The sequence below is a fragment of the Amphiprion ocellaris genome, chromosome 20 (assembly GCF_022539595.1).
Source record: "Amphiprion ocellaris isolate individual 3 ecotype Okinawa chromosome 20, ASM2253959v1, whole genome shotgun sequence".
NCBI lineage: Eukaryota > Metazoa > Chordata > Actinopteri > Pomacentridae > Amphiprion > Amphiprion ocellaris.
This window is the reverse complement of record NC_072785.1, coordinates 16,967,111-16,992,913: the sequence shown is the minus strand read 5'-3', so window position 1 is coordinate 16,992,913 and position 25,803 is coordinate 16,967,111. Positions and strand designations below refer to the sequence as shown.

The following is a 25,803-nucleotide window of genomic DNA, read 5'->3' as shown; positions in this document are numbered from 1 at the left end:
AATAGTGCAAGAACCTTCAAACATGCAAAAGCTGCCAAAGACTGGTGTGGAGATCAGTAGAAAGGAGTATAATGGAGTGATGATCAAAGTTAAAAATTGCTGGGTCCATTTGACAAGAATGTGTAAGAGCTGAGAGTGCACGTGGCATTAAGTGAAACATTTTTGCCAGTGGTGTTGGAATATTTTTTGAACTGATGGAACCATGACTGCTGAAAAATACAGCCAAATACTGATTATTTGCTATTCCTTCTGGAAAAAAAAGTCTATTTTTCAGCACAATCACAATCTCAAGCATACTGCAAAACAACAGCTGATACAATCAAAACCAGGGAGAATATTATAAAACTAGTATGTGATCTTCTGGGCAAAGAAAAAATAAAGACAGCCCAAACCTAAAGAAGAACAATGGGAAGTGCTGAATGAAGACTGGTGTAACACAAAGATACTTAAGAAAACCTCAAGAGAGTTCAAGAAATACAAAGTAAGGCACTCTAAACACTGACATCAGTCTGCAGAAGCTATTTTGTTCAGATTGGTTTTTGTGCTCATCTCAATACAATGCACATTTTACCTGTTGAATTTTACCAAAGAGACTGAGAAATAAAAATATATGCTAATTACAACAAAACTAAGGATGGCCTAAAACTTTGACACCATACTTTATCATGCAAAGTGACTTCTGAACTTCAGATTTTCACATGGGGTAACTGTCAACATAACGTTCACTATCCAGGCTGCACTAATATCCTCGCTCAGTAGCTTCAGTATGACATGTTTATTTTACCCAGAATAGGTTGCCACCTTGTGTTATTGCTCATGCCATTTCAATTTATACCCTGGGTTTTCTGGAGAAGATCAAACCCTTTTTTACCCCTCCATTTAAGGGGCAAAGGGCACAGCTGGGAGGGCATTGTGAGACTGTCATCAGCCACAGTTTATAGTAGCAACGTCATCTGCCGTGGTTCATCCTGTCTGTTTTGTCAGGGTGAGCGGGTTCATAAATACACACTGATAATGTGATATATTTACTGAAAATAAAAGCCTCACAATTCGCATTTGCAAACTCTCATTACTGATGGCACTATAATGCTGCAATTGCAACAACCGCTACAACTACCACGACTGCTGCTTCTAATATTGATCATAATATCTTAGGGAAAAACTATTAACTCTTACAGGATATATTGGTTTTAATAGTATATGTAGCTTAGAATACACTGCTTCATTAGCATTCTTATAACCTGATGTGCATCTTGATGTGACGACCTATGAGAGGATGTCTGTTTAGTGTATTTTTGCACTGTTTGGTATCATAATATTAGTTTAAAAAGTTCTCTCATGCACACAAGTGCTAACAAAAGACACTCCTCTCTCCATTTAACTCCTCATCTCTTGAGCTCCAGTATTTGCCGCTACTGTGTTAAAGTGCTAAACTATCAATGTAACAATGTCGTGCTGTCGATCCTTAGATACCTTTTATTAGCCTGACATCAAAATAGCCAGTTTGGATCAAAATAATGACACCTCACCTTGTACTGCCTCTTTTGCATGGAAGTAGTTTTGATGCACAACCAAGATTTACAATTGGGTTCATGTAGAGAAATTCATTGGCAATGATGCAACTACAGTCATATTTGCTCATTATAAAGCTTTCTTCACATAGCAGTTTTTGTTGCTTGTTATCTGACTTCATGAGACAGTGTTTTACTGTATTTTGCATCAACCACTGAGGTTATATCATCTTGCAAGATTTGGGTTGAGGATTGGGCTTCTTCCCTTCCACTACCAACAATCCATGTTTTCTGCTCCACAGTATCACAGCTGTACTGCAGGAGAATCGTACATGCATTGTAAGATGTGGCTTTAGAGCACGGGAAACATTTGTGGGTGAAAACACAGCTTTACACAAAGTGTTGCTCCTTATCTGTCTGAGCCTGCAGGAAACTCTGTGAGCATTGTGTTATAAGGTCTCCGCTTCCTGTTTGCCGTTGTTTGTCACTTACTCGTTCTCTTCTCCCTTTTCTCTCCCCTCCCTTTTCCCACCACCTGTGGTGTGAGTGATAGTTTATTCCCCGTAGTAGGAGGGCAACATCTGGTCTCCCCCCTCCCCTACAGCACATCGTGTTGCCAGCTCGACTCCCAACGCTACACCTCAGACAGCTGTGAGTCACAATGCTGTTCCTTAATCCAAGGTAAACGTCAAACACAGGAAAGGCTCTTTAAATATCTCTGCATCCAAAGATTCCTTTCCTGTGGCGGCTTCTTTTATCATCACAGATCAAGCACAGGGCTGCTCTTTAATGCTCAAATACAGGCATCTTGCAGCTAATTGAAAAGGTCTTTGCAATGTTTGCATGTACCTTAAATTGTGCAGCAGATGTCAGCAGCGTGCTTGGGCTCAGTGAGATACATCTGTCACAGTAAACATGTTTTGTGTCTGCATTCTCACGCTCTCTCTTCGCATGACTAGACATGGCAAAAATGTATCCTGACATAGATTTATTGAGGTAATCTGCTTAGTAAGGGTCTCTCAGCGTGTCCAGTTTAGGAGAAACCCTCCCTGGATGCATGCGGCACGCTTCAAATTTCACTCTTTTAATATAAAATGATATATTTGGTGATTGCTTTTGTGACGCCTGAGAGTTCATATGAAGATAAATACTTCACAGACTCCCTGAATTACTGCTCTAGTATTTAAAACGTAAACACCGAAGCTGCCTGAACGTTCCTGTCGCGTAGCAAATCTGACAACAATAGAGAAATCTGTCAGATAGGCGTTAAAAGATTATGCTCCTCCCTAAGCCAGAGATCAACATGGCACACTGCAGACAGAGCACAAAACAAGTGGCTGACATCGTGATAAACAAGCCATTTGCATAGCATTTCCTGCATAATATCTCTTTAAGTAGATATGGCCTGTGCTCTTAAGTGATGAGGATTAGAGCAGGAGGGGTGCAGCCATCGCACAGAAACCCCACATTATGCAAATGCTTTCCCTCTCCCTCTCTAGCTCCTAGGTGTGACTTCAGGGTCACAAATAGGTTATACTGTCACTGGTATACATAAACTGAATGTCATCTCTATGATACTGTTGGCAGCTTAATGTTAAAGGTCCTGACCTGCTTGCCTGAATCTCACAAAACCTGTGCTGCTGTTGATCACAAGTCTTGTTTTCATTTGTAATTTGCTGTCATATATTTAAGTTTTTATCCATTTTGCCAATAAGTTCTTCCACTGTATATTACCTTGTGTTAAATTTGCAACTGAAAATGACACAAAAGGTACAAACACTAGTCTAACAGTTTAGACTCTTACAGCACTGCATGCTGTCTGAGCTAATAGACCAGTTAAGGAAGTGCAGTGTTTACCACTTTCACCATCACAGTTCAGGGGATTAGCATGCTAATATTCGTTAATTAGAGGCAAATGGGAAGGTTTTGCAAAGACGTGGGAAAAACAAAAACCTTGACCTGCGATAGTGCCAGATGAGTTGCTGCAATTCATGTTGAGAACATAAACTCTTGCTAAATATAACAAAAAACTACCAACAATAATGGTTGGTGAGACTTTTTCAAAACAACACTATGAACATCCAGAGGAAAAGTGACAGGGTGATCCCTTTCACTTATGTCATTAGGATTCATCCTCTGAAGACCATGAATATCTGCACCAGATTCTGTGCAACTCTATCAACTAGCTGCTGTGATATTTTTCAGGATAAGTGAACATTTATAACAGTTGGTGATCTTCCAGAAAAGGTTGGTGGATTACCAGTTATTAGGATTCAACCTCAGAGGACCATGAATGTCTGTGGAACATTTGTGCAAATCTTTCAAATTAGTGCTGAGATATTTTTCAAGATTAAGTGAAATTTTTTTGCACCTGGTGGTGTTCCAGAAAAGGGCCAGGTGATCACTTATCATTAGGATTCTTCCTCAGAGGTGCCAGATTCTATAGTAATCCATCCAGTAATTGCTAAGCTGGATCATTCTGTTGATAAACGTGCACAGCTTTGTCCTCACACTGGCCAGAACACTGCTTTCTGAGTGGGGTTCCTGCTCAGTAAGAGACTATACATGCATCTCTTGAGTTTATTAGCAACAGGATACAGCCCTCTTCTCTAAACTCAAATACCAGCCAGTGATTCATGGGAATTCAGACCTGTATATCTCCCCTCCCCTGCACTACCTCCCAGCTGACCCCTGTTGTTCACATTCTTGACTTGTGGCCAGTCATTGCAGGAAAGCATAAACTATGAATACACCATAATCGTGCGACTTCTTGTGCTACACAGTACTGATGTGCCTTTTTTTTTTTTTTTTTTGGATCAGTGCATTTGCAGTTAATCTGAATTAACATTATAACCAGTGTTGTAACATTCGGATCTTAACCAGCTTAGGTTAAGTCAGCTTGTCCCAATTTTTAAGTAAAGCTTAAGTGGTTTTGGGCTTTTGTTGGCCACCAAGCATCCCTGTCAATTTAGTTACTCCTGCTCCATTAAACCCTTGCGGGGGTCCAGAAGCAGCGGACTAATCCCACTTTACCCTCCAGAGAGCATCACAGGGGGGTCTGTCCTCCATCCTTTGTGGGAAATACAGTTGCCCTGCTCCAAACCTGCCAAAAACTATCCTTCAACCGATCAGCTTGGTGAATGTGACCATGGGAACATGTGCTAAATTTAAAAAACGGTTGGCTTTAAAAGACATTACATATATTTTCTCAATCCGCTTCTCCCCATGAATGGCGACGTCGTAGATGAACAATGTTGCTTTGGGCAAAGTTGGAAAATGTTTGGTTATTTCCATTGAGGAATGTTTGTGTGATGATTTATTTTCCACTAAAAAGTGTGTGACTAATCATTAAAAATGTTATGTAACGTTTAGACAGTTAGACTTAAGCAACACTGAAATCTTTGTTGTGTGAGTATTTGTGCACTCATGAAGTTCTGATGAAGCAGATTTGTGTTTGAATGTCAAAGCTTAAAACAGAAGGTTTTCTAAAATGTTTATATCAGTCAAGCCTCCGAATCAATTTCTGGGTGTTTTTCTGCTCCAGTCACATTTTTACTCCCTGTGGGAGTTTTTCATTGTGATTATTTTTAGCAGTAGAAAGTCTTGTACGTCTTTGTAAAAAGCACAGCCACAGCAAGAAGTAAAGAAAACTCAGAATTGTCTATTTTTCTGCATGGCACAGTTACAATGCATCCAAAGATATTCAAATCCAAAGAAAATCTAAAAAATATTTTAAAAAATAAAATAAAATAGAATTATTTATTATTTAATTTACTTTTTTTTAAAAAAAGAAGAGGAATTGTGTATAATATTTTTTTTCCAAGTGCCAACAGGTGTTTAAAGTTGGGGGAAGAAATTATAGGCTGCTTGACTGCACCTATTTTCATTTTTACATTCTCCACAAACCAGACATGTTTCACACGACTCTGCACACCGAATCCAGAGATAATTCACAATGCTGAATGTATCTTTCAACATCTGGCTTACAACTAGCTCCACTGTACTACATTTTTAAACCATGCTGCCTTTTTTTATTGATGAAGAATGTTTTATTTTCCTCCCAAAGTCTCTTATCGTCTTCTCTCTGCTTTGTGTGAACACAGCCTGCAGTTCAGCTGAAATTTTTCAGCTGTTGGTTGCACCTTTGCCAATTATGCCTTTTTGTGCCAAGAAACACAGATTATGTTTTTTTGGATGGGAGTGTTTTTCCACCAAGTTGGAAAATTATATGTTACCCTTTCATGTAGGTGTGCCAGCTGGCTCTGGTGTGTCCTTGATAACCTTTACAGTACTTCTCGTTGTTAAGCATCTCCGCTGAAAGTATGTCATTGTGAATTCATACTTGTCTTCTTCTCTTGTTGTTATTTTGTGCAGCTCATGACAGTGCTGGAATGCTGCATGAGATCATTTCACAACTAAATATCTGTCATGGAAATACGTGAACCTGGTTGTTTCCAAGTAAGATAAGTGTGATGACACAGATGTCGTTTTGCCATGTGATTTTCCAACAATCAAGAAAAGGTGTAATCTAAATGTGTAACCAGCAGCATGAAACACACAAGATATTACACGTCACTGTAGAAGCCACTGAGCATTTCTGATAAAAAACTAAACATGAATAAGAATCCACATCAGTGCCTCAGTGTCTGAATGTTTGATCCAGTGCATTACAGGGAACTGATAACAATATCAACAGGGGTCTCACCCTTTGGCCTTTGAAGCATCTGTGTTTTCTTCTGATTTTAGTTTCAATTGGCTCCACATCAGTCCACACAGCGGCATATGTTCTCACACAGCCTGATTAGTATCTTTTTAAACAGGAAACTCTGCCGCAATTGACTGATTAACATGAGAACATGATCTTTCCAAAGGGATAAAATGTTCCAAACAAACACAAAGCATCATTACGTCGGATTAGAAGGCATTTGATTCAACACATGAAACATTAAATCAACTGTTGTGTGCAATTTGTTTTTGTTGGTCAACAATTTAGACCAGAAATGCTTAACCACAGAAATGATGAGATTTTTAGTTCATAGATAGGTGTCTGTCTTTTTCGTGAGTGTAGCTAGAGTTTACAAAAAGAGGTTCAAATCATAAGTGCTTGTTTCAGAGATATCATTCTGTCTAAACAAAATCAAGACCAGTATCATTAGTTAAGCATAATATTGCTGCACAAGTGCCAGAGACTGTCACAATGACTGTGCAGCTGCTTGCCTGTGAGCTACAGTGAAACTGTAAAATGGCACTGATATGGGACCTCTGTGAGTGTGTGGGAAACACAGCTGCCTTTCCTGTTCTTTGAGAGAAAACACTCCAGAGAAAAATGGCAGGAAGCCTCCAGGGCCTTTTGATTCAGGCTAAGAATGTGAGTCAGAGTACCTGAGAGCTAGGAGTCCACATAATGTCAGGGCCATCTTTGAAGTCAAATGTCAAAGCTAACCTGCAGGCATGGAAGTCCTCCATACAGTCATGAATCACAAGGTGTGCATCAATCTACATTTTATCACAGCAGGCAGTTTGACTTACAGTAAAGAAATCCTGAGCGAATTCATGGAAGCTGCGCTCTACTTAGGTTCATTGTTCATGCTGGTTCACTGTTACGGCTCACTGGGACACATATTGGAGGTGAACCATCATTAATTTCACCTACTGTGACAAGTCAAAGAGTCATCTGCGATCAGATCTTTTTGAAGGTGCCTGCAGGGTCCGATGCACTGCATTAAGCTGAACTATCTACAAAAGTGAAGAGCATCCACATGTCATAAAACATGATGCTAGTCTTTTGCAGATTTCGGTATAACTTTTCATTGCAGCATACATGATTAATTTTTTCCCATTTCAGATTTCAATGCATCAGTTTGCAGTTCAAATACAGCTCATATGTGCCCACAGGGGGTGCTGGAGGCTCATACCTCACCTTCCTTACTTAAAATTTAGGCCTTAGTCCACCAAGAAAATCTAATTCTATTGACTTACTGATTTTCACACAAAGAGGAAATCCCCTTACTGGATCTGTCAAATGTCAAGCAGATTTTGATTCAGATTCACAGTGTTGACACGCGTTAATTAAGTGTCAATTTAATTACTACCTTCATGGAAAACATTCACACCACACCACCACACCTCTCATGTAAGTCACGGCTCTTTATGTTGTCACCATGTACGTTTTACCGACATGACACACTGGTTCTGTTGTGGCCTTTGTCATGTGACATGTCGAGAAATCACATTATTTTTGGCACGCTGTTTACTAAGTAAACTAAGGACACTCACCTGCCCTTTTATTAGGTACACCTGTTCAACTGTTTGTTAACACCTATACACTACCGTTCAAAAGTTTGGGGTCACCCAGATAATTTCATGTTAAACTTTTATTCATGTGCTAACATAATTGTACAAGGGATTTCTAATCATCAATTAACCTTTCAAGACTTTTAGCTAACACAATGTACCATTAGAACACAGGAGTGATGGTTGTTTGAAATGTTCCTCTGTACCCCTATGTAGATATTCCATGAAAAATCATCCATTTTCAGCTAGAATAGTCATTTACCACATTAACAATGTCTAGACTGGATTTCTGATTAATTTAATGATATCTTCATTGAAAGAAAAGCATTTTTTATTCAAAAATAAGGACATCTCTAAGTGACCCCAAACTTTTAAAAGCTAGTGTGGCTAATCAACAAATCACATTTCTGCAACTCAATGCATTTAGATATGTAGACATGGTCAAGACAACTTGCTGAAGTTCAAACTGAGCATCACAATGGGGTAGAAAGGGAATTTAAGTGACTCTGAACGTGACATGGTTGTTGATGCCAGATGGGCTGGTCTGAGTATTTAGGAAACTGGTGATCTACTAGGATTTTCACAAACAACCATTTCTAAGGTTTACAGAGAATGGTCTAAAAAAGAGAAAATATTCAGTGAGTGGCAGTTGTGTGGATGAAAATGCCTTGTTGATGTGAGAGGTCAGAGGAGAATGGGCAGACTGGTATATCCACTCGCTACAACCAAGGAATGTAGAATACCATCTCTGAACGCTCAGCACATCCTGAGGAAGATGGGCTACATCGCCAGAAGACCACACTGGGTGCAACTCCTCTCAGCTAAGAACAGGAAACTGAGGCTACAATTCACACAGGCTCACCAAAAGTGGACAATAGAAGATTGGAAAAACGTTGCCTGACCCGCTGAGTCTTGATTTCACCTGCAACATTCAGATGGTCAGAATTTGCCGTAAACAGCATGAAAGCATGGATCCATCCTGCCTTGTATCAGCGGTTCAGGCTGGTGGTGGTGGTGGTGTAAAGATGAGGGGGATATTTTCTTGGCACACTTTGGGCCCCTTAGTATTATTTGAGTGTTATTGAAACATCACAGCCTACCTGAGTATTGTTGCTAACCATGTCCATCCCTTGATGACCACAGTGTACCCATCTTCTGATGGCTTCTTCCAGCAGGATAACGCACCACGTCACAAAGCTCAGATCATCTCAAACTGGTTTCTTGAACATGACAGTGAGTTCACTGTCCTCCAACGGCCTCCACAGTCACCAGATCTCAATCCAAAAGAGCACCTTTGGGATGTGGTGTAACAGGAGATTGGCATTATGGATGTGCAGCCAACAAATCTGCAGCAAGAGTACCCGGACAAAACGCATGCATGCACAGGGAGAACATGCAAACTCCATGCAGAAAGATCCCAGTCCCAGGCCGGGATGCAAACCGGAGAGCTCCCAGCTGTGAGGTGACCATGCTAACCACTGAGCCACTGTGCAGCCCGAAAATCATCTGATGTAGCTCAATTAAAACTACTTTGCAGAGAACAGTGGGAGAAATATGCAAAAACAGAAGACATCAGGACATTTTTTTTACAGTACTTTATCCATATAAATATATATAACTGAGGCACTGCAGTAAGACGCTGAGCAAAAGAGAAAATACAAAGAAACCTGTGCTTCTTCTCAGTGTTCTAGCTCCACAAAGTTAACACTACAAAAGCTTTATTTAACTTCACAATATGTGGTTGAATATGTTGCCAAAGTAGCGCAGGACTCTACTGACTGAGCAGCACACTTTGACCTTCACACCTGCAGATACTCATATGGAGCCATTGGCAGAAGTGAAAGAATTTTTCAAATTGCTTAACTGATGTGGACTCAGATGTTTCCTGACAGACTAGGAGGCATCTCCTGCTACCGCTGCTCCAAATAACACTATTGTGAGAGGACTGATTCACAGTGAAACTATGCTTTTGATAGAGAGTTTCTTTTGGTGTCATGCCTTATAAACAGTAAAACTGAAAATGAAACATAATAAACCCCTGGGAGTTTTCAGCTTAGTGATCCTGGATGGAATAATTAAAAAAAAACAAAAACTGGATTTCACAGATTTAACCAATGAATTCTACACAATCACTGCAAATTGTTGCATCCCCAAAAGATAATTTAACACAGTTTGAAATTTTGAGATATACCCTTGTTCTTTTTTTTAAATTTTTTTAGACAGAACACAATACCACTTTCATGCCTACAAATATGACATTACAGTCAGCAGCCAGTTAGCTTAGAACAAAGACAAAGACGGAGAGAAACAGATAGTCTGATTCTGTCCAAAGGAAAGAAAATCCACCAAATATCACCTTTAAAAATTCACAGATGAACAACAACATGGTTCCCAGATATGATGCATTTTGTGACTTTGCTTCTAGTGTCACAAGCAACTCTCAGCAACTGTTGGAGGAAGTGTTTAGTGCTTATTGGTAACTGTTGACATGCGAACACAACAATAGAAACTGGTAAACATTACATTGTGCCTGCTGGACATAGTAATCATGATAATAAAGTTTATTCATATAGTACTCATCCAATCCAGTGCTCCAAAGTGTTTTATAAATAACACACCAAAACCACACATACAGTCATGTAAAAGAGGAGTAAATCGTAAATATAATGCTCATTTTTAAAAAAATCAAACATCTAACAAGAGACAATAAGTAAATTTCTACTTTAAAGTAGAACAACTCCAGTTCAAAATCAAGAATAAAATGCAGTGAAACTCAACAAATGAGAACAAAGGTTGACCTACAACTTGGGGGAAAAAAAAGATGACTGATAATTAAAAGTGATTTAACAACAGTCAGAAAGTTCGAGCCTGTAGAAGCAGGCTGTGGTTGATAAAAGGACAGTAGTTTTATATGTTCTGGGGCCAGGCTTTGAAGGATTATAAAGTAATAATGAATATCTTAAAATCAATCCATAAACAAATATGCAGTCAAAGGCAGTCATTGAAATTGGTGTTATGTGCAGTTTTTCTTCTTTTTGTTGGAAATCTTGATGCCACACTTTGTAACATTGCTAAAATACCATTAAAACTATCTGACCGTGAGAAAATATGAGCGAGTGCCATTAAAACTCGGTATCGATTGCATCTTAGCAATATGTTTCAAATGGCAGTAACATGACTGGATGTCCTTGCTGTGTTTCTCATACGTGAGGTTAGGGTCAAGTAGAACACTAAGGATCTTAACATATGATTTAATATGAATTTAAAGGACACCAAAAGAAGATTAGATACCAGGATGTACATTTTCAGTATCTGTGATAAGGATCTCAGATTGAACTGCGTTTGACATAAACATATCGGTGTCACAATGACGCCCCTCATGATTATACATCGTACAGAACAACATGGAGTCTGTATGATTTCAAAATACTTGCAGTGTTTCAAGTTAAACCTGAAAGATTGAGCTCACAGAACGGTTTTCCCTCAGGGCCTGACACCCTGCAGCCAGGCCTGGGCAGCTGTGGAGGGTTCGGGTGTAAATGAGATTAGGGAAATTAAATTAAGAGCAGCAAAAGTGCCGTTCCTCAGGGATGGAGGAGGCTAATGAAGTAGGAGGCAGCTCTCCGGCTGCAGCTTTAATTTTGTCAAGCCTGGTTCAGTCCCAGTCCTGCTCCGAACAGATTGGATTAAAAAATCCAGTGGGTGTGAGTCATGTTCTGTCTGGATGAGAAGAAACAATTTTCACATCAACTGCAAGTGATGATGAATGGATTAAAGAATAGTGTTTATAATGCCACGATGATTGATGAACTGTGTTTTTCTGCTTTGTGGCTTAGAATCAGATGAACAGCAGCTCACACCCAAACCTTACGTCAGCCTTTTGATCTGAGTGTTCAGAGAGCTGCTCTTTTAGTAGAACACAACATATGAAATATTAGCTTCTGTTTCTACTTTGCTGATTGATAGAGGGCTGAAGGAAGGCATGTGGTTTACTGCCAAATCATTAGTTATTGTTTGTGCCTCATTAATGGACGGTCTTCCTCTTGTGGTGAAGTGGCCTCTACGACCAAACAGCACTCATGTGCGCTGGCAGGAGCCCAGAGGTGACCCTCAGTGGACTGAGCTAACCTCTCAGTGCAAGAGGGCAAAGGCTCTAAAGTGGAGGGACTCCATTAGCGGCCCAATCACTTTCTCTTTAACACACTTCCAGAGTGACCTTCAGCCCTGCACGGATTAAACCACGGTCAAGGGTCAGGGTTCAGACTGGGTACACATTAGCAAGCAGACGGAGACTCCAGAAAGCATCGGTAGGAAATCATGTTTTTGGGGAAGTCTGAGTGCTATTCTGGGTGGAAACGACCTCAACCTACACTTCATGGCATTTTGAATCTTCCTTATTGTCAGCATGCGTTCTGTTCCAAAGATAATGATAGACATCGTTTCCTGGAGTGACCTCATGAAGGGGAAAAATATTGGTGAGGGATTCAGGGAGCACAGTGTGTCCATATAGGGAGTTTTCTAATTTCAGGTTAATAAAACAAGCTTTTTAGACTAGCTTTTAGATTATAAATACTGGGAATACAAAACGAATGGCAAATATTCAAACATATGAAGATGTTTGCACATGCCTTTGTGAGTCTCATATTCCCTCTGCACCTCACCTAAGAGCTCTAACAGTGTGCTAAGGGGCATTTATTGACTGACTTATCTTTATTGTTGTAGCTCTAATGAGAGGCACCGGAGTGAGTTGTAAAGCATGATGCTTTCGGGCAGCATAACAAATAAACACTCATTTTAGCTGCCATAAACACATTAGAATCAGCCATTAGAAAGTGAAAGGTGTTTGAGGCTGAAATGCTGATGTTGACAGTAAATCACAAGTTCTCTGAATGTACGTCAACACATAACAAAACTAAAGAGTCATAAGACAACAAAGGTGCTGAAGTGAAATTAAAACCAGGGTCTGGACTGGGAGGCACAAAGTACATCTGAATCATCAGGTATTTTTGTTTAGGACATCTAGTACCAGGACTTGTTGGTGTACCACATGTTAGAATGTCATGCTGTTGGAAAACACAGACAAGCATTTGTGTTGTTGGCACACCGCTGTCTGTCGGAACGCCTATCTGGGTGATCATCACATTAGTTTTACTGAAGACAAAACACCGTGTCTAACAAAGCTCGGGGATCCTGGTGTTCTATATTCAACTCTTTCAGCAATCATTGACAGTTTCTTCATATATCAGTTTTCCTTTCTTCTGCAAAGCCAACCACCAGAGACAGTGCTCCGGTTACATAACGATGTTCCCGTATCAGTGGACATTCTGTATATGTTCTATCCATGTGAGCTTCCCTTGAACTGTGTGCTTCAGCACTCTGTTTTTTAGCTTTCATAGTCTCAAACCTTTGACCCAGTTCTAGGCTGGCTTCTAGGAAAATATATGGATGAAACTACTCCTTTTCAGTCTGGAATGTGGCATGTGCACATGTTGCTGCAATGTGATCATGCCACAGACAGGAGAGAAACCCTATATGCAGCCCCACCTCAGCTAAGCCCATATACCCTCTGCCTATACTGTAAGAGCCAGCCCTACACAAATTACTCCTCACACCAGCTCCATGGGACATCACACTGTGCAAGCCGTGCATGATTTTTGCTTGTTTTAACTTGGTTTGCTTCATGTGCATTGCTGCGTAACCTCTGACACCATGACATGGTTGGAAGTTCATCTAGATTTTAGTGTAAAGGTTTGTGTGTTGTGGGAGGAATGCTTGGCTGCAAAAGAGGAACTTTAAAAGGGGGGGACCAACCGCTGTGCTCGGCTGAGTTTACAACATTCAAAATCCTGTCAAACCTGACATTACACAGAAAATGTTTTTACAGCCTGCTGCTTGTGACATGAATACTTAAGGCCGCAAAACATCCAGAGTATGGACTTTGTAGAGTGAATTCATATATAGCAGTAAAAACACAACAGACGTCTAAAAGCTCCTTGGCTTGTGCATTTAGCAGCTCTCTAAGGAAACGTCAGCACTTCCACTATATGCCAGAGTCAACATTCCTTGGCCACGTGATGTGGGAACATTAGGCAAGAGGGTCTATATGTATCATGCATTCAGCCACAAACATAATTATACAAGAGATGTCTGGGAGAGAACAGCCAAGCAAAATCCTGAACAGCATTTTCCTCACTGTTTTTATTCAAACACATTTAAAAATGATTACAAAGATTTAAACATTTACAAATTCATTAGTGTGATTTTTTTAAAGCACCACATGGCTCTGTTTGTATACAGTCTGTGGTACAGTGTGAAAAATCAACATATTTCAAGTCTCTGAGATAAAAAGTAGAAGGATGAGATTAAAAAAAAAACTCCTTAAAGGTTTGTTAATTTTACTGGAAACCAAATCAAGTTTTCCATCTATGAGCAACAAATACCTTACACTTACACGTGTCGATCAGTATAAATATTTTTCATGGACTGATATGGAGTGCTTTGTGCAGTCTTTTATATGGCTCCCAGCAGCAGAGATTTTTGGTCTGGAGGTTTGATCCCTCCACCCTCACGAAAAATGTTCAGAAGAGCCGCCTCGATTGAGAACAGGTGCTCATCCTCCACCTCGGGACAGCAGAGCCTCATGAACTCCGCCAGGCGAAGCAGGTACTCAATGTTGTGGCCCGTGTTGCCGCTGCAGGTGGCAATCTGGGCGGCGATCTCCTTGTCCGAGGCCGGGCCGAGGTAGATGGGGTTGTCAGAGGTAGCGATGTAGACGAGGGCCAACAGCGGACCCTGACCCTTCTCTTTAGGGATGAACTCCACCATCTCTGTTACGTAACCCCCCAGAACAGTCTCTCTCATGTTCAGGTACTGGAGGGACTCTTCAATCTGGGAGTCGGTCACTTCATAGGCAACTCCCCATGTGCTAGCCTGCAGGGAAAAAAAGAGGTGGAGGGGTCAAACAAACAGTTGTGTGCATAATTTGATTTAAAAGAGCAAATAGATTCTATCATGGTACATGTCAAGACCAGTGTATACACTGACTAAGCAAATGTGCACAGAAGTAATAAATAAAAGTGATATGGACAGTATCATGGTGGACCAGACTGAATCTTAGTTATGGTCCTTTTGTTTTTTGTTGTTTGGCATACAAATTTAAGAAAAAATCATTCTAGTTGTCATAATAAACATGTTGAAAAATATAAAAATTGTCCCTGGTGGAAAGTCTGGATGATACAGTTACCCAGTTTCTCCCACTATAATAACAGTGCAGTGATAGGTTATTGCATAAGATCATAAAGTGGGTCATGATCAGATAAATATCAGAAGTAATTATGCAAGACTGATTCTTTGGGATAACTGCTATGCTCATTATTTATCACAAATTTACAATTTTATTCACTGATAATGGTTGGAGAATGAAAAAAAACTGAATGAATTTATTTGTGCATGCAGTTTAGGTAGTTTGAAAAGAAAAACACACTCACCTCCCGATCTGCCACTAGTGTTGCCACTCTGCCTGGCTGGAGAAAGCAGAGACACACTGTGAGAACTCAGACAACTTAACAGTATAACAACATCATATACTACAACAAAAACTTTAACTTGTAATAATAATAATGAATGATAAATATGAAAATTAATAAATAAGCTAATGAATTTAGCAGTAAATATTAGATCCAGGTGGTGAACAGCATGATTTCACAACAAACTGATGTCTCAGAGGTTCATGTATCTCACCTTTTCCTTGTCTCCTCGATAGAAATCATCTCCATGCCAGAAGCGTCTTTTGTATCCTTTAATGTAGCCGATTTTGCTTCTTTTGTATGTAAAATCGGGTTTCCACACTAAAGATCCATATCCAAATACCCACAGGCTGCTCTTTTCCTTTATGATGTCCTGAGGTTTCATTGTAGTCACTTGGTTGTATTTAAAAAAAAACACAAAGACGTTGAAGTTGCTGCTCGTGTCAACAAGTAGCTTCTGTCCTCTGCATTCCTCGACATCTGAATCCTACTTATAAATTACAGGAGGTAAAAACCTTGTTCCACGTCATCATTAGTTTCTCGTAAAATGCCTAATTACAGTCATATCTTCAGATTAATATAGATACTGTCCGCTTCTCGTCAGTCTCTGGATGTACAAACACGTGTATTTGTTTTCAGGGGAGTCAGAGCGACACGCTGTTGGCCAATGAAATCACCGATGGGGCGGGCGTAGCTGGCGGATAAACCAATCAGAATCGCTCCAGCAGTGATACCTCACACCGATCTTGGGAGCCACAGAGACTTGGAAAACACATCAGCCGCTGTTACAGGAAGCAGAAGGGTCCTGACTAAACTGGGAAGGGAAAACATTCAGTTAATGTTTTGTTTTTTTTGTTTGTTTGTTTGTTTGATTGTTTTGTCTCATTTTCAACAATTATACTGCTTTTTTCTTTATTCTTTGTTTTTTGTTTTGTTTTTGTATTTTAAACTTTGTTTCTTTCATTTTTTCCCTCAAATACAAACTAATTTTTCACCGGATATAGGCCTATATTTAGTTCAAATATATTCACCTATTTTTAAGATTACTTTTTGACCTTTATAGCACTTATGTTAGACAAAGCAGTGAAGATACACTGGTAGTAAAGATGTGGCAGGCAATAAAACTCTGTGAGACACAGTTTGCTTCAGCTTTGGCATCCTCCTGGAAGATGCTCAACTATTAGGTATAAAATTTGACCTCATTTTATTTTTTACATAATAATTAAAGGTATGCACCAATAGTTACTACCACTTTTTCATTTTTTAAGCGTAGGAAAACCGACTGCAGCCAGCCAGTCCTAAAGCACAGAGTCAGTGAGCGTCCAGCAGGTAATCACATTACCTATAAATAGCCGGACTGTTATATCTGTGCTCTCTTAAGCTCATTAGGTGTCTGCGTCCTGCATCATTGTGTCCTGCGTGAAGGCCACCAACTGTAATAAATGACTGACATTTGTCCTCTGCCTGTCCCTCGCTGTGCATATCTCAGAAGCTACCAGGTGAAAGAGGAGACAAGTTCTTGCTTGAAACTTTACACAAAACCTGCTGCCCTCAAGTGGTTAAGAAAGCCGTAGCTCTAGTCTTGAGACTTCAACAGCAACCTGATGCTTTGGTATTGGTTGGAGGAGTTTCCAGTGAATAAAGAGCTACAACGTGCTGGTTTGTTGTGGTCCATGCGTTCTTGGATGTGGGGCCCCTTGTTTGCTGTGCTCACACTCCAGCAGTGAAAGGGCATATGCAGATTTTCTCAGTGACACGTCCACCTGCTCAGGCCCAGAGATCTGGAACAGCAGCATTTTCAGAGAAACAGTTACGTAGAAAGACCACAAGGACTCTTTATTGTCACATACAGATGTTTTAAATATATATTTTTGTTTGAGTATTCCCTTACACCACTGCCAATTACAATGCTGTCCACTGAATGATTGCTAGCACATGGGGTTCACATCACACCGACACAGATGTCAAGGACATAAGACATGGAATCATTAAAAATGCTACCAGGCCAAACATTACTGTATCTATAGACAATGAAGCCACTTTCACGCCCGCTGACACAAATAAAGTTTCTAGGTGTTTAATTTACGATCTCTATTCAACCACATGTACACTCAACCATCGAAGACTGACAAACAAACAGTGTACCAGATATGTATTTCTTGCTTCGTTTTTTTTTTATAACAAAATAATAATAATAAAACACCAAAAACACTTTAAAAATAAATTCACCTTTTTGGGGCATCAACTCAAAAACAGATGTACAAGTCATACTTCTAATCTCAACATATAAATATACAGTATATACAAAATAATCTTATAAAACATAGAAAGAGAAAGATCAGTGCTTCATATACTTAAATTACTAATGAAATACTAATCTTACAAAATAACATTATTGGTTCAGTAATTTCCATTGAAGGCGTCCTTGGTACGATAGTCACTTCATGTATTTCTTTGTCTTTATTTAAGGGTGATCTTGCATAAAGTAAAACAAGGCCTTATCATGAGTTTCCCTGCATGGCGCTTTAGCATATTGCATTTTTTTGATCTTTCATTGTTACCTCCATGTTGCTGTGCAAAGGAATCAAGGTAAGGCAGGGCACAATGTTTTTCTTAAATACATATCTAAGGCTTTGTGATCTAGGCTGCATACATTCTTTATAAAAACGGATTCAATTCACAAAACTGACAATCCTAAATATCCCTCAAAAATGAACCGTTTTCAGTAGTTTTTGAGTTCCCTTTTGATTTAGCACAATGCTGATTTTTGTTTGCATAGCGCATCGCAGGTGACACGAAATGGAAAAGGCTGGCTCCTTCCACAGTCTTGTTGGCAGTAAGTTGATTCATTTGATTGCTGATTACTGCAATAACGTAGAGAGGAGCCCATCAAGATAGTCCTCTTCTCCTAATCAGCAAGCAGGCATAAACATCTCGGCCTGTTGCCCTCGGATGAACTTGGATGGAGCAGACGAGGGTCTGAGTCGAAAACATTCAAGGCGCATCGCATCCTTGAGACAATTTCTGCTCATTGTTTCCCACTGTCTTTTCTCAGTCGTTACATTCTCGCATGGATTAGTAGCTTCAGTTCTATTGCATTCGGAGAGCACACAAGCTCCATCCAGTTATCAAGTTTTCAAGAGCAGCAACTTGCATTTAAATAAATCCCAGTCTCTCCACACTTGTAAACAGTCCACAAGAAATCCAATGTTGATAATGAATGATGTCTTCCATTTATTATACCTGGGAAATGATCAAATAAAACTCAGTGACAATCTCAGAAATTATGACAAATATCAATAACTGTTGGTTTATATTCCGTGATATAAGCAGATCAGATTTATAAGAACATGAAAAAAGATTCAAAAGCTTACCTCAGTTGCGATGATGCATTCGTTTTTCTCCTCTGCTATTACAAAGACAGACTGGTACATTGAATCTCTGGAAGAACATATTGTGGATATTTTACACTCTGGCCTTTCACTGTAAAGAAAAGATGCATCATATCAGTTACTGAGCACAACAAGAACATCTCATGTCAATCACATGGTGTGATATTCAGATCTATCTAGACTGGTCTTTGTATACTGACCTGTACATTCTACTCAAATGCCTTTTGTCTTCTAGTATCTTTTCACAGTTTTCATCTTTGTCCAGAAGGGACAGTTCGTCCTTGTACCCCGCAGAGGTTTTATAGTCCAGCTGGTAGTGGTTGATATATTTGTGGTTTGACTTTTCCCTGGGACAGTCCACCTCCAAATCGATCTTTTTATTTGTATTCTTGAGCTCGACGGTAGAGATGAGGTTCTCTTTCTGAAAGTCAGCCTTGGAGAGGTTGTTCATGGTCTCTGAGTCCTGCTCCGTATTCCTCTGCTTCTTGATGTGACGTATAACCACCACTGCCATGCAGAGGAGCACCAGAACAGCCACCAGGCCTACGCCCAAGCAGATGGCTGCCAGGTTCAGCTTGTCGCTGGCTATGTTGGGGCTGGGGGTGTTGGATAAAGGTTCATTGTTCAACTGGCACTGGGGGCCGCTGTAATGAGCAGGGCAATTGCAGGTAGGCTGGCCTTTGGCTCCTGTCGTGCAGGTCCCGCCGTTGAGGCAGGGCTGAGAGGCACAGCGGTCTGTGGGCTTGTCACAGTGGCGGCCGGTGTACCCTGGAGGGCAGGTGCAGGTGTAGGAGTTAATGCGGTCGATGCAGGTGGAGCCGTTTGCACACGGGTTCCTGGCACACTCATTGATGTTGATCTCACAGCGCAGTCCTGTGAAGCCTGAGGGACAGCTGCAGAGTCTGAGGTTACCGCGGACCACACAATGTCCACCTGTGCAAAACACACACACCAGCATTATAGATTAGCTTGGATGCAGATATACAGAAAGGGTCAAATGATTGTTGATGCAGCGAGACTGATGTATTACCGTTGGTGCATTGCAGCGAGGTACACTTGTCCACTTTCTTCTCACAGTTGAGTCCAGTGTATCCTGCTGGACACTCGCATATGTAACTCTGCCCGTTATCCCTCTCTCTGCACTTGCCGCCATGAAAGCACGACGTGTCCACACAAAGCGGGATCCTGTGCTCGCAGTGTGGCCCTTCAAACCCCTGTGGGCACACACACCTATACCCATTCTCAGAGTCCTGCAGGGGAAAAGATATAAAGTTTATCAACAAGCTGTGTCAGATGGTTTTTATCGTATCCTGTTCATGACTGCCCCAACGAACCCCATTATTCTCAGTCTGAAGTCTATTTACAGTACTTAGTCTGTGAACTGGGTCATCTACTGACTTGACAATCGATAGCATCCTCCTGGACCAGCAGATAGACTTAGGCAAAAACAAAAACAGGAAAGCCTGTGTTGTGGGAAAGGAGAGAGAGAGACTTCCGGACTCACCAGGCAGCGGCCTCCGTTGTGGCAGGGCTGGTTGTCACACTCTCTGACCTCCGAGTCACAGTTAACCCCGGTGAAGCCTGGCAGGCAGGTGCAGGTGTAGCTGCCCTGGCCTGTGTTCAAGCACGTGGCCCCGTTGGCACAGGGTTTGTGATGGGTGCAGTAGTTCAGATCTGTAAACAAAAGATTGAAACTCTCACTGGAGGAACCAAAAAAGAGGCACCAGCACTCCAGGATTTCATTCAGTTCCCATATGTTGCATTACTCTTTTAGAGACGGACATAGTTGCACACCTTGGTCACAGAAGATGCCTCCCCAGCCTTCTTTGCAGGAGCACTGCCAAGGCTCTGCACAGGTACCATGTTTACAGGACGGATGGAGTTTACACACATCACAAAAGAGTCCCTGCCAGCCTTCTCTGCATCTGTTCACACATAAAACATGACCGTTGGCTCACACACAAATTCCCACTCATGTTCTGTTCTGTCACAAACAACAGTCTTGAGAGAGAAAAATTTTTACATTGTACACATTTTCATCTAGTACGACATGAGAATATTTTAAAAAGAAAGTAAAGGTTGACTGATATACAATTTTCAGAGTTAGTACTATCAAATAATTTGAATAGCATAAATCCCAGCAAGCCTTTATTTACGTTTAGCACATATTTATTAAAAGTGACCTTTCCAACTTTAATCCTTTAGTGCTGATAAGCTGTTATTTGTGATGTATAACCAATCAGACAGGTTTATTTCTCAAGACCACACAGTGACTTTAGATAAAGATCAGAGCTAAAGTAGTGGTTCACAAAATTGGATAAATTTTCTTCCATTGGGAATCAATACAAAGAATTGAAAAAATAGTGAATATCATTACAGATAATTGGCCAGACCAATAATCAATCAACCCCAATAGGAAAAACAAGCTCATAACAAATTAATATGTCTGGAAAGCTCTGTAAATATTGGTCTTAGTGCTTAGGCAGATTTGTGCATGCCCTGCATGCCAGTGAGCAGTACTGAACATCTAATTAGATCGTTGTATATAGACGATAAGTACATAATACTCACTTGCACTCTCCAGGTAATGTGCAGTTTCCATTCCTTTCATTGCATCCTTCAAGACAGATCGCTGCAAAGAAAAACATAAGGATATTTAAAGTTTAATAAGTCTAGTTTGGCATCTATACATTGCAAATGTTGTGAAAATTTCAAGGTCTTTTGACTTAAAATGATGAGTTCAATTAATCTGCAGCTGAGGATTCAATCAAGTCATTAAATCAAAGTTTTAAAGAAACAAAACTAGAACGCTAGCAGATTTCCAAGCATGCATTGTCTGAATTAAAACTCCCCTGAGACTCATTCATTCCCATTCACAATGAAAACTTCTATTTGTCATTTAAGGTGTTCTAAGTCCTGGTTGTTTGTTCCCATAAACATGAAAACGGTGCAAACCATTATCGAATTCAGTCTCTAACTTTAATATATTTTAAAACAGAGTAATTTGGAGCACATGCTAGCTAATGAATGGAATAGTTTTATTTAGTACATTTTAAAGTTAATCATGCCAAATCAAAAACTAAAGTTCTTAAATGAAAAAATGTAAAAGAAGAGCAAGTCTGTATGTAATGAGACTGCACTTTATTCAATTTATTATCATAAGCTGAATAAACTCAGCTAATTTTAGGTTTAACACTGGAGTACTTATTTAAACTAAGTCGAAATAGCTAACACACTTTTGAGTTGAACAAGCTTCAAATAATTCAGTGTTAAAATCTGTTAATAAGGCTTTAATCGCCTTTAAATTGTATTCTTTTCACAATAAAACCTGTGGTCTGACCGTTGAAATGGAAAAAAAAAATCCATTTGCTGCTTTGCCTGTAGTGTGCTGTAAATGTGACATCGATTCTGCATGGGGTTTTACACGGAGTGGGTTGGGAGCTGAGCAGATGCTTGTTCTCAGAAAAGAAAAAAACACGACAGCTGCCCCCATTGTTTGCCGGTGGCCGGTTCGAGCCCCGGTTGCAGCTGCTGCCCTGCACCGCCTTTAACAATAGAGCCCGCAATTTAGCAGCGCGTGGCGGGCGATAATGCCGCGATTAACCCCGGCGCGTGCTGCTCGGCGACCACCGCCCCGGATTAAAACCGCACGCGCCCATCGAGAAAAGTAACACCCGGCTGTCGGTGGTCACATTTCCGCCTCCACGAAACACCGTCAATTCAGCTGCGTCACACCCGAAAACACACACCTGTGGTCGTGTAACAGGTAATTTTGGTCATTAAACATTTTTTTTTTAAATTCAAAAATGTTGTTTTGTTTTTTTTTCAAAAAAAGGCCATAATGATATTGTAGCTATATCAAAGGCCCCAAGAGCAGCATTACTTCCTGGAAAAAATGGCGTTTAAAGGAAAAACAAAGGTAGGCAACTCAAGTCCTGTTCAAAACTGCACACAAACACCCCTCACTTTCTGCGTAGTATCTTAAGTGGGCTACTTAAAGTCTGACGTTTTCTATCACAAACAAACAAAAGTGTCCATATAGTGTCTTTTACTCGTGCTTACGTTCTTGGCAGTATTCTCCCTTCCATCCCGGCAGACAGGCTATTTGCCCGTCAGGCTTGCAGGTGTAGTGGCCAAAATGGTCGTCTCTCGGAGTGCATATTTTGGAACAAGTGTCCCCGTAGTAATTGTCATTGCAGATGAACCGGTATGAGTACCTTAGCTCCGTCTGCGTCCCGCTCTGCACATCCTGGAACCACTCAGGCCCTATTCCCAACTGTCTTTGAATGGCAAAAGAGCTAATCAAGAATTCGGGGTTGGTGGTATCTGTGAAGGGGGGGAAAAGAGAGCCACTGTTTGAAATGTGCACCAAGTTCTGCTGTAGTTAATAAATCTAGCAATTATTCTTTTGAGACAATACACAATCTGATATTTCCTCTCTCCTTCACATGTGTGACCATTATTTCACTTTGTTGTGAAGGACTTAACAAAAAAGGTGTAAAATCCAGGAAAAGGCTGTCATGGGATTTTTTTTTTTTTTTTTTTTTTGGCAAGGCTTCATATTCTCACTTGAGCCATGTACACTTTCCCATGCATGCCAAAAATAAAACAAGGGAAGTGCAATTGTGTTGGAGAGATTTTGATTGTAAAAGATTGTCGTGTGACTCATAAGGCATCCTAAACAAACACGAATCCATGACGCTGGAAAAGCCAGATGCATTTGCCAGCACTTCGTCCGTTCATCGAGGGTTACTGATTACAGTGTGTGATAGATAATAAGTCATGCAGGCTACATGCGCTATGTCTCCCTCCAGTGGTGGACAAACGGTTTGCATCTCCTCACCTCCAGGCTGCTCCGCTGCAGGAGAATACCAGGCTTCTATCACTAATGAGAAAGCACCCTGTGGGGACAAATTAGGAGATAAACGTCACCAAAAATATGCTGAAGTTGCATGAAGGACATGTTTAGATAGTCAATATATTTCTTTGATTAACTCAAAAAGTGGTGTAGAGCACTTTAAAAGACTTCCATCATTCTAAAGGAGCAATTGTACTTAATTCCCTAGAAATAATCCAAAACACAGAATGGGTGGGAGCGTTTACGCACGATTTGCTTTCTTTACGCACAGACTAGACAACACAAGAATGCATTATACAGCTTAAAATAACTGATTTATTTTAATGTAAAAAAAAAAGTCAACAACAACGAATATTTAAAATATATATGACATCAATATTTATCAGTGCAAGTAAAGGATTTCGCACTACTTTGTTGCAGACCATATCTGACAAGTGATTTTATCCAAAATGTTTCCCAACGTTAGAGATTTAGTCAGATTTTTTCCCCAAAATACAATCTATTTCTTAAAAAAAGTTAAGTGATATCATATTAAATTTGATGTGTACAATTTGTTGTATATATGAGAAATCAGCTGTGTCCGGTGCTCTTACCGGCCAGGTGAAGTTGAGCGGCAGACGCAGCCTGGTGTCCTGCTGGATGCTGAAGGAGTCTGTGCCCAGAACAGGTGTGGCTGCTTTGCCAAATATACACTTTCCAGGGGACACCTCCGTCTGGAAGTTCTTCAAACAAACCTTGAAATAAGTCCTGCAGCCTGCCATGCTGCAACTGAGTCCATTTGCCAGCAAACCTTTAGTATTCTGAAAATGATGGAGATCTATCTCGAACACACCTGATCCCAAAACCTAAAAGGACATAAACAGTGAGCACAGAAGAAGAACGCAACATTTTTCTCAGAATATTTTTTTCTATTACAAAGATTCCTTTTTAAAATATATACCTGAGTAAATAATGTTATAACTATTGCAAGGATAGAGGTGAACCAAACGGCCATCCTTTAGAGTTTTATGTGCGTATCCTTAAAAAATCAGTTTGTCCTCCCACAAAACGCTCCTATTCCAAGTGGAGTGATGATGAATAAAGTGATCAGAATAAATATAATCCTTCTTCCAAAGCCTGTAGGACAAGATCCAGCTCCACAATCCGTATCCAGAAGAAAAAGTTTGGAAAAGACCGAATTATCCAGTGCTAGAGGTTAGACAAATATCAGTAACGTCAATATCCACAAGTGAGTCATTCTGCGGTCTTTATGTTGCCCATCCATCGTGCCGGTCAGATGTGGTTTGAGTTTGCTTTGCTGATGCGAGCCTTGTGTTGCCAACAGTGATGCGAGCATGTGGCGGAGCATCAGCGCATAGTGACTCCCAGTGAAGGATGTTTGACGTCCCTCCCAGTTTATATACCACGGTGTAGTGTCATTACAGACAATGTCAGCCAGTAAACACCGCCCACTCTCCCCTCCACCTTCTTTTTGCTTTGAGCGTCATTATGAATTTGGAGGAGATCGTCCTTTGAGATCCGGAAAAATGGCACGTTTGTGCGCTTTTTACGCAGATTGCTCATCCCTCAAACAAAATAAACAAAGGTATATCCAAGACCATATTGTAGTAGCCTAATATTGTACATGTAGAGATGATACAGGAAAAGTCAGTAGATCCACTGGTGACTATGAGAAACACAAACTCTCACAAAATTATCGTAGGCAAAGTCAGGTGTAATAAAATCAACAATTTTTTTCAGGGTTCACTAAATGTGCGTCTTTGAGCTTCTCCGTGCATCTTTTGCCTCCCAGACATCTGACCTCCCAGGCTTCATTTTTTGTCCCTTGTGTTTATTTTAGGAGATGGAGCGGGAGATAGCGCCATGCATGATAATGGATTCACATTGTAAACACGTTGTGTCCCACATAAGTCAGCGGAGAAACCCGTGTTTTAGCAAAGGAAATGGCGCGTAACCAAATAAAAGACAATCCAAGACTTACTCTAAAGCTTTGACATTAATATGAATGTAATTGTGTTTCTTGGAAAATGTCTACAGTTCAGTTCCAAAATAGACTTTTTATGATTTCTATAATTGGATTGTTATCATTTGGATAGTTTATATGAGGACAGAAATGCACACGTGTGCACACAGGAAAAGAGCCCATATATGTTACTTACAGTTGTTTATTATGTTTAATGAAATCCTATAACAAGCACAAGCATCAACATGTCCAGGCTCCT

The 25,803-nt window shown here is 40.3% G+C and overlaps 2 protein-coding genes across 2 annotated transcripts; both read right to left on the bottom strand.

Annotated features, from left to right (window-relative positions):
* Positions 1 to 13,983: 13,983 nt before the first annotated feature.
* On the bottom strand, positions 13,984 to 15,962 carry LOC111583648 (glutathione-specific gamma-glutamylcyclotransferase 1-like). The gene is made up of 3 exons (XM_023292834.3): positions 15,546 to 15,962; positions 15,293 to 15,328; positions 13,984 to 14,735 (listed from the first exon to the last, which is right to left on the bottom strand). Exons 1-3 carry the CDS (start codon positions 15,714 to 15,716, stop codon positions 14,316 to 14,318), a joined length of 627 nt encoding a protein of 208 aa, XP_023148602.2. The 5' UTR covers positions 15,717 to 15,962; the 3' UTR covers positions 13,984 to 14,315.
* Positions 15,963 to 17,146: 1,184 nt separating this feature from the next.
* Positions 17,147 to 24,959, bottom strand: LOC111583650 (delta-like protein 4). The gene is made up of 11 exons (XM_023292836.3): positions 24,522 to 24,959; positions 24,175 to 24,426; positions 23,567 to 23,624; positions 22,786 to 23,049; positions 21,295 to 21,355; positions 20,518 to 20,648; positions 20,228 to 20,397; positions 19,754 to 19,973; positions 18,924 to 19,656; positions 18,706 to 18,814; positions 17,147 to 18,574 (listed from the first exon to the last, which is right to left on the bottom strand). Exons 1-11 carry the CDS (start codon positions 24,573 to 24,575, stop codon positions 18,569 to 18,571), a joined length of 2,058 nt encoding a protein of 685 aa, XP_023148604.2. The 5' UTR covers positions 24,576 to 24,959; the 3' UTR covers positions 17,147 to 18,568.
* Between the last annotated feature and the right edge of the window lie 844 nt (positions 24,960 to 25,803).

Excerpts from the sequence above, each read along its gene's own strand:
- LOC111583650 (XM_023292836.3), bottom strand. The coding sequence starts at position 24,575 with ATGGCCGTTTGGTTCACCTCTATCCTTGCAATAGTTATAACATTATTT. Across the intron at positions 24,427-24,521 it reads TTATAACATTATTTACTCAG|GTTTTGGGATCAGGTGTGTT; the intron begins GTATATATTTTA and ends ATGTCCTTTTAG. Across the intron at positions 21,356-22,785 it reads GGGAGAATACTGCCAAGAAC|CGATCTGTCTTGAAGGATGC; the intron begins GTAAGCACGAGT and ends TTTTCTTTGCAG.
- LOC111583648 (XM_023292834.3), bottom strand. The coding sequence starts at position 15,716 with ATGAAACCTCAGGACATCATAAAGGAAAAGAGCAGCCTGTGGGTATTT. Across the intron at positions 15,329-15,545 it reads ATCGAGGAGACAAGGAAAAG|CCAGGCAGAGTGGCAACACT; the intron begins GTGAGATACATG and ends TGCTTTCTCCAG. Across the intron at positions 14,736-15,292 it reads CACTAGTGGCAGATCGGGAG|GCTAGCACATGGGGAGTTGC; the intron begins GTGAGTGTGTTT and ends TTTTCCCTGCAG.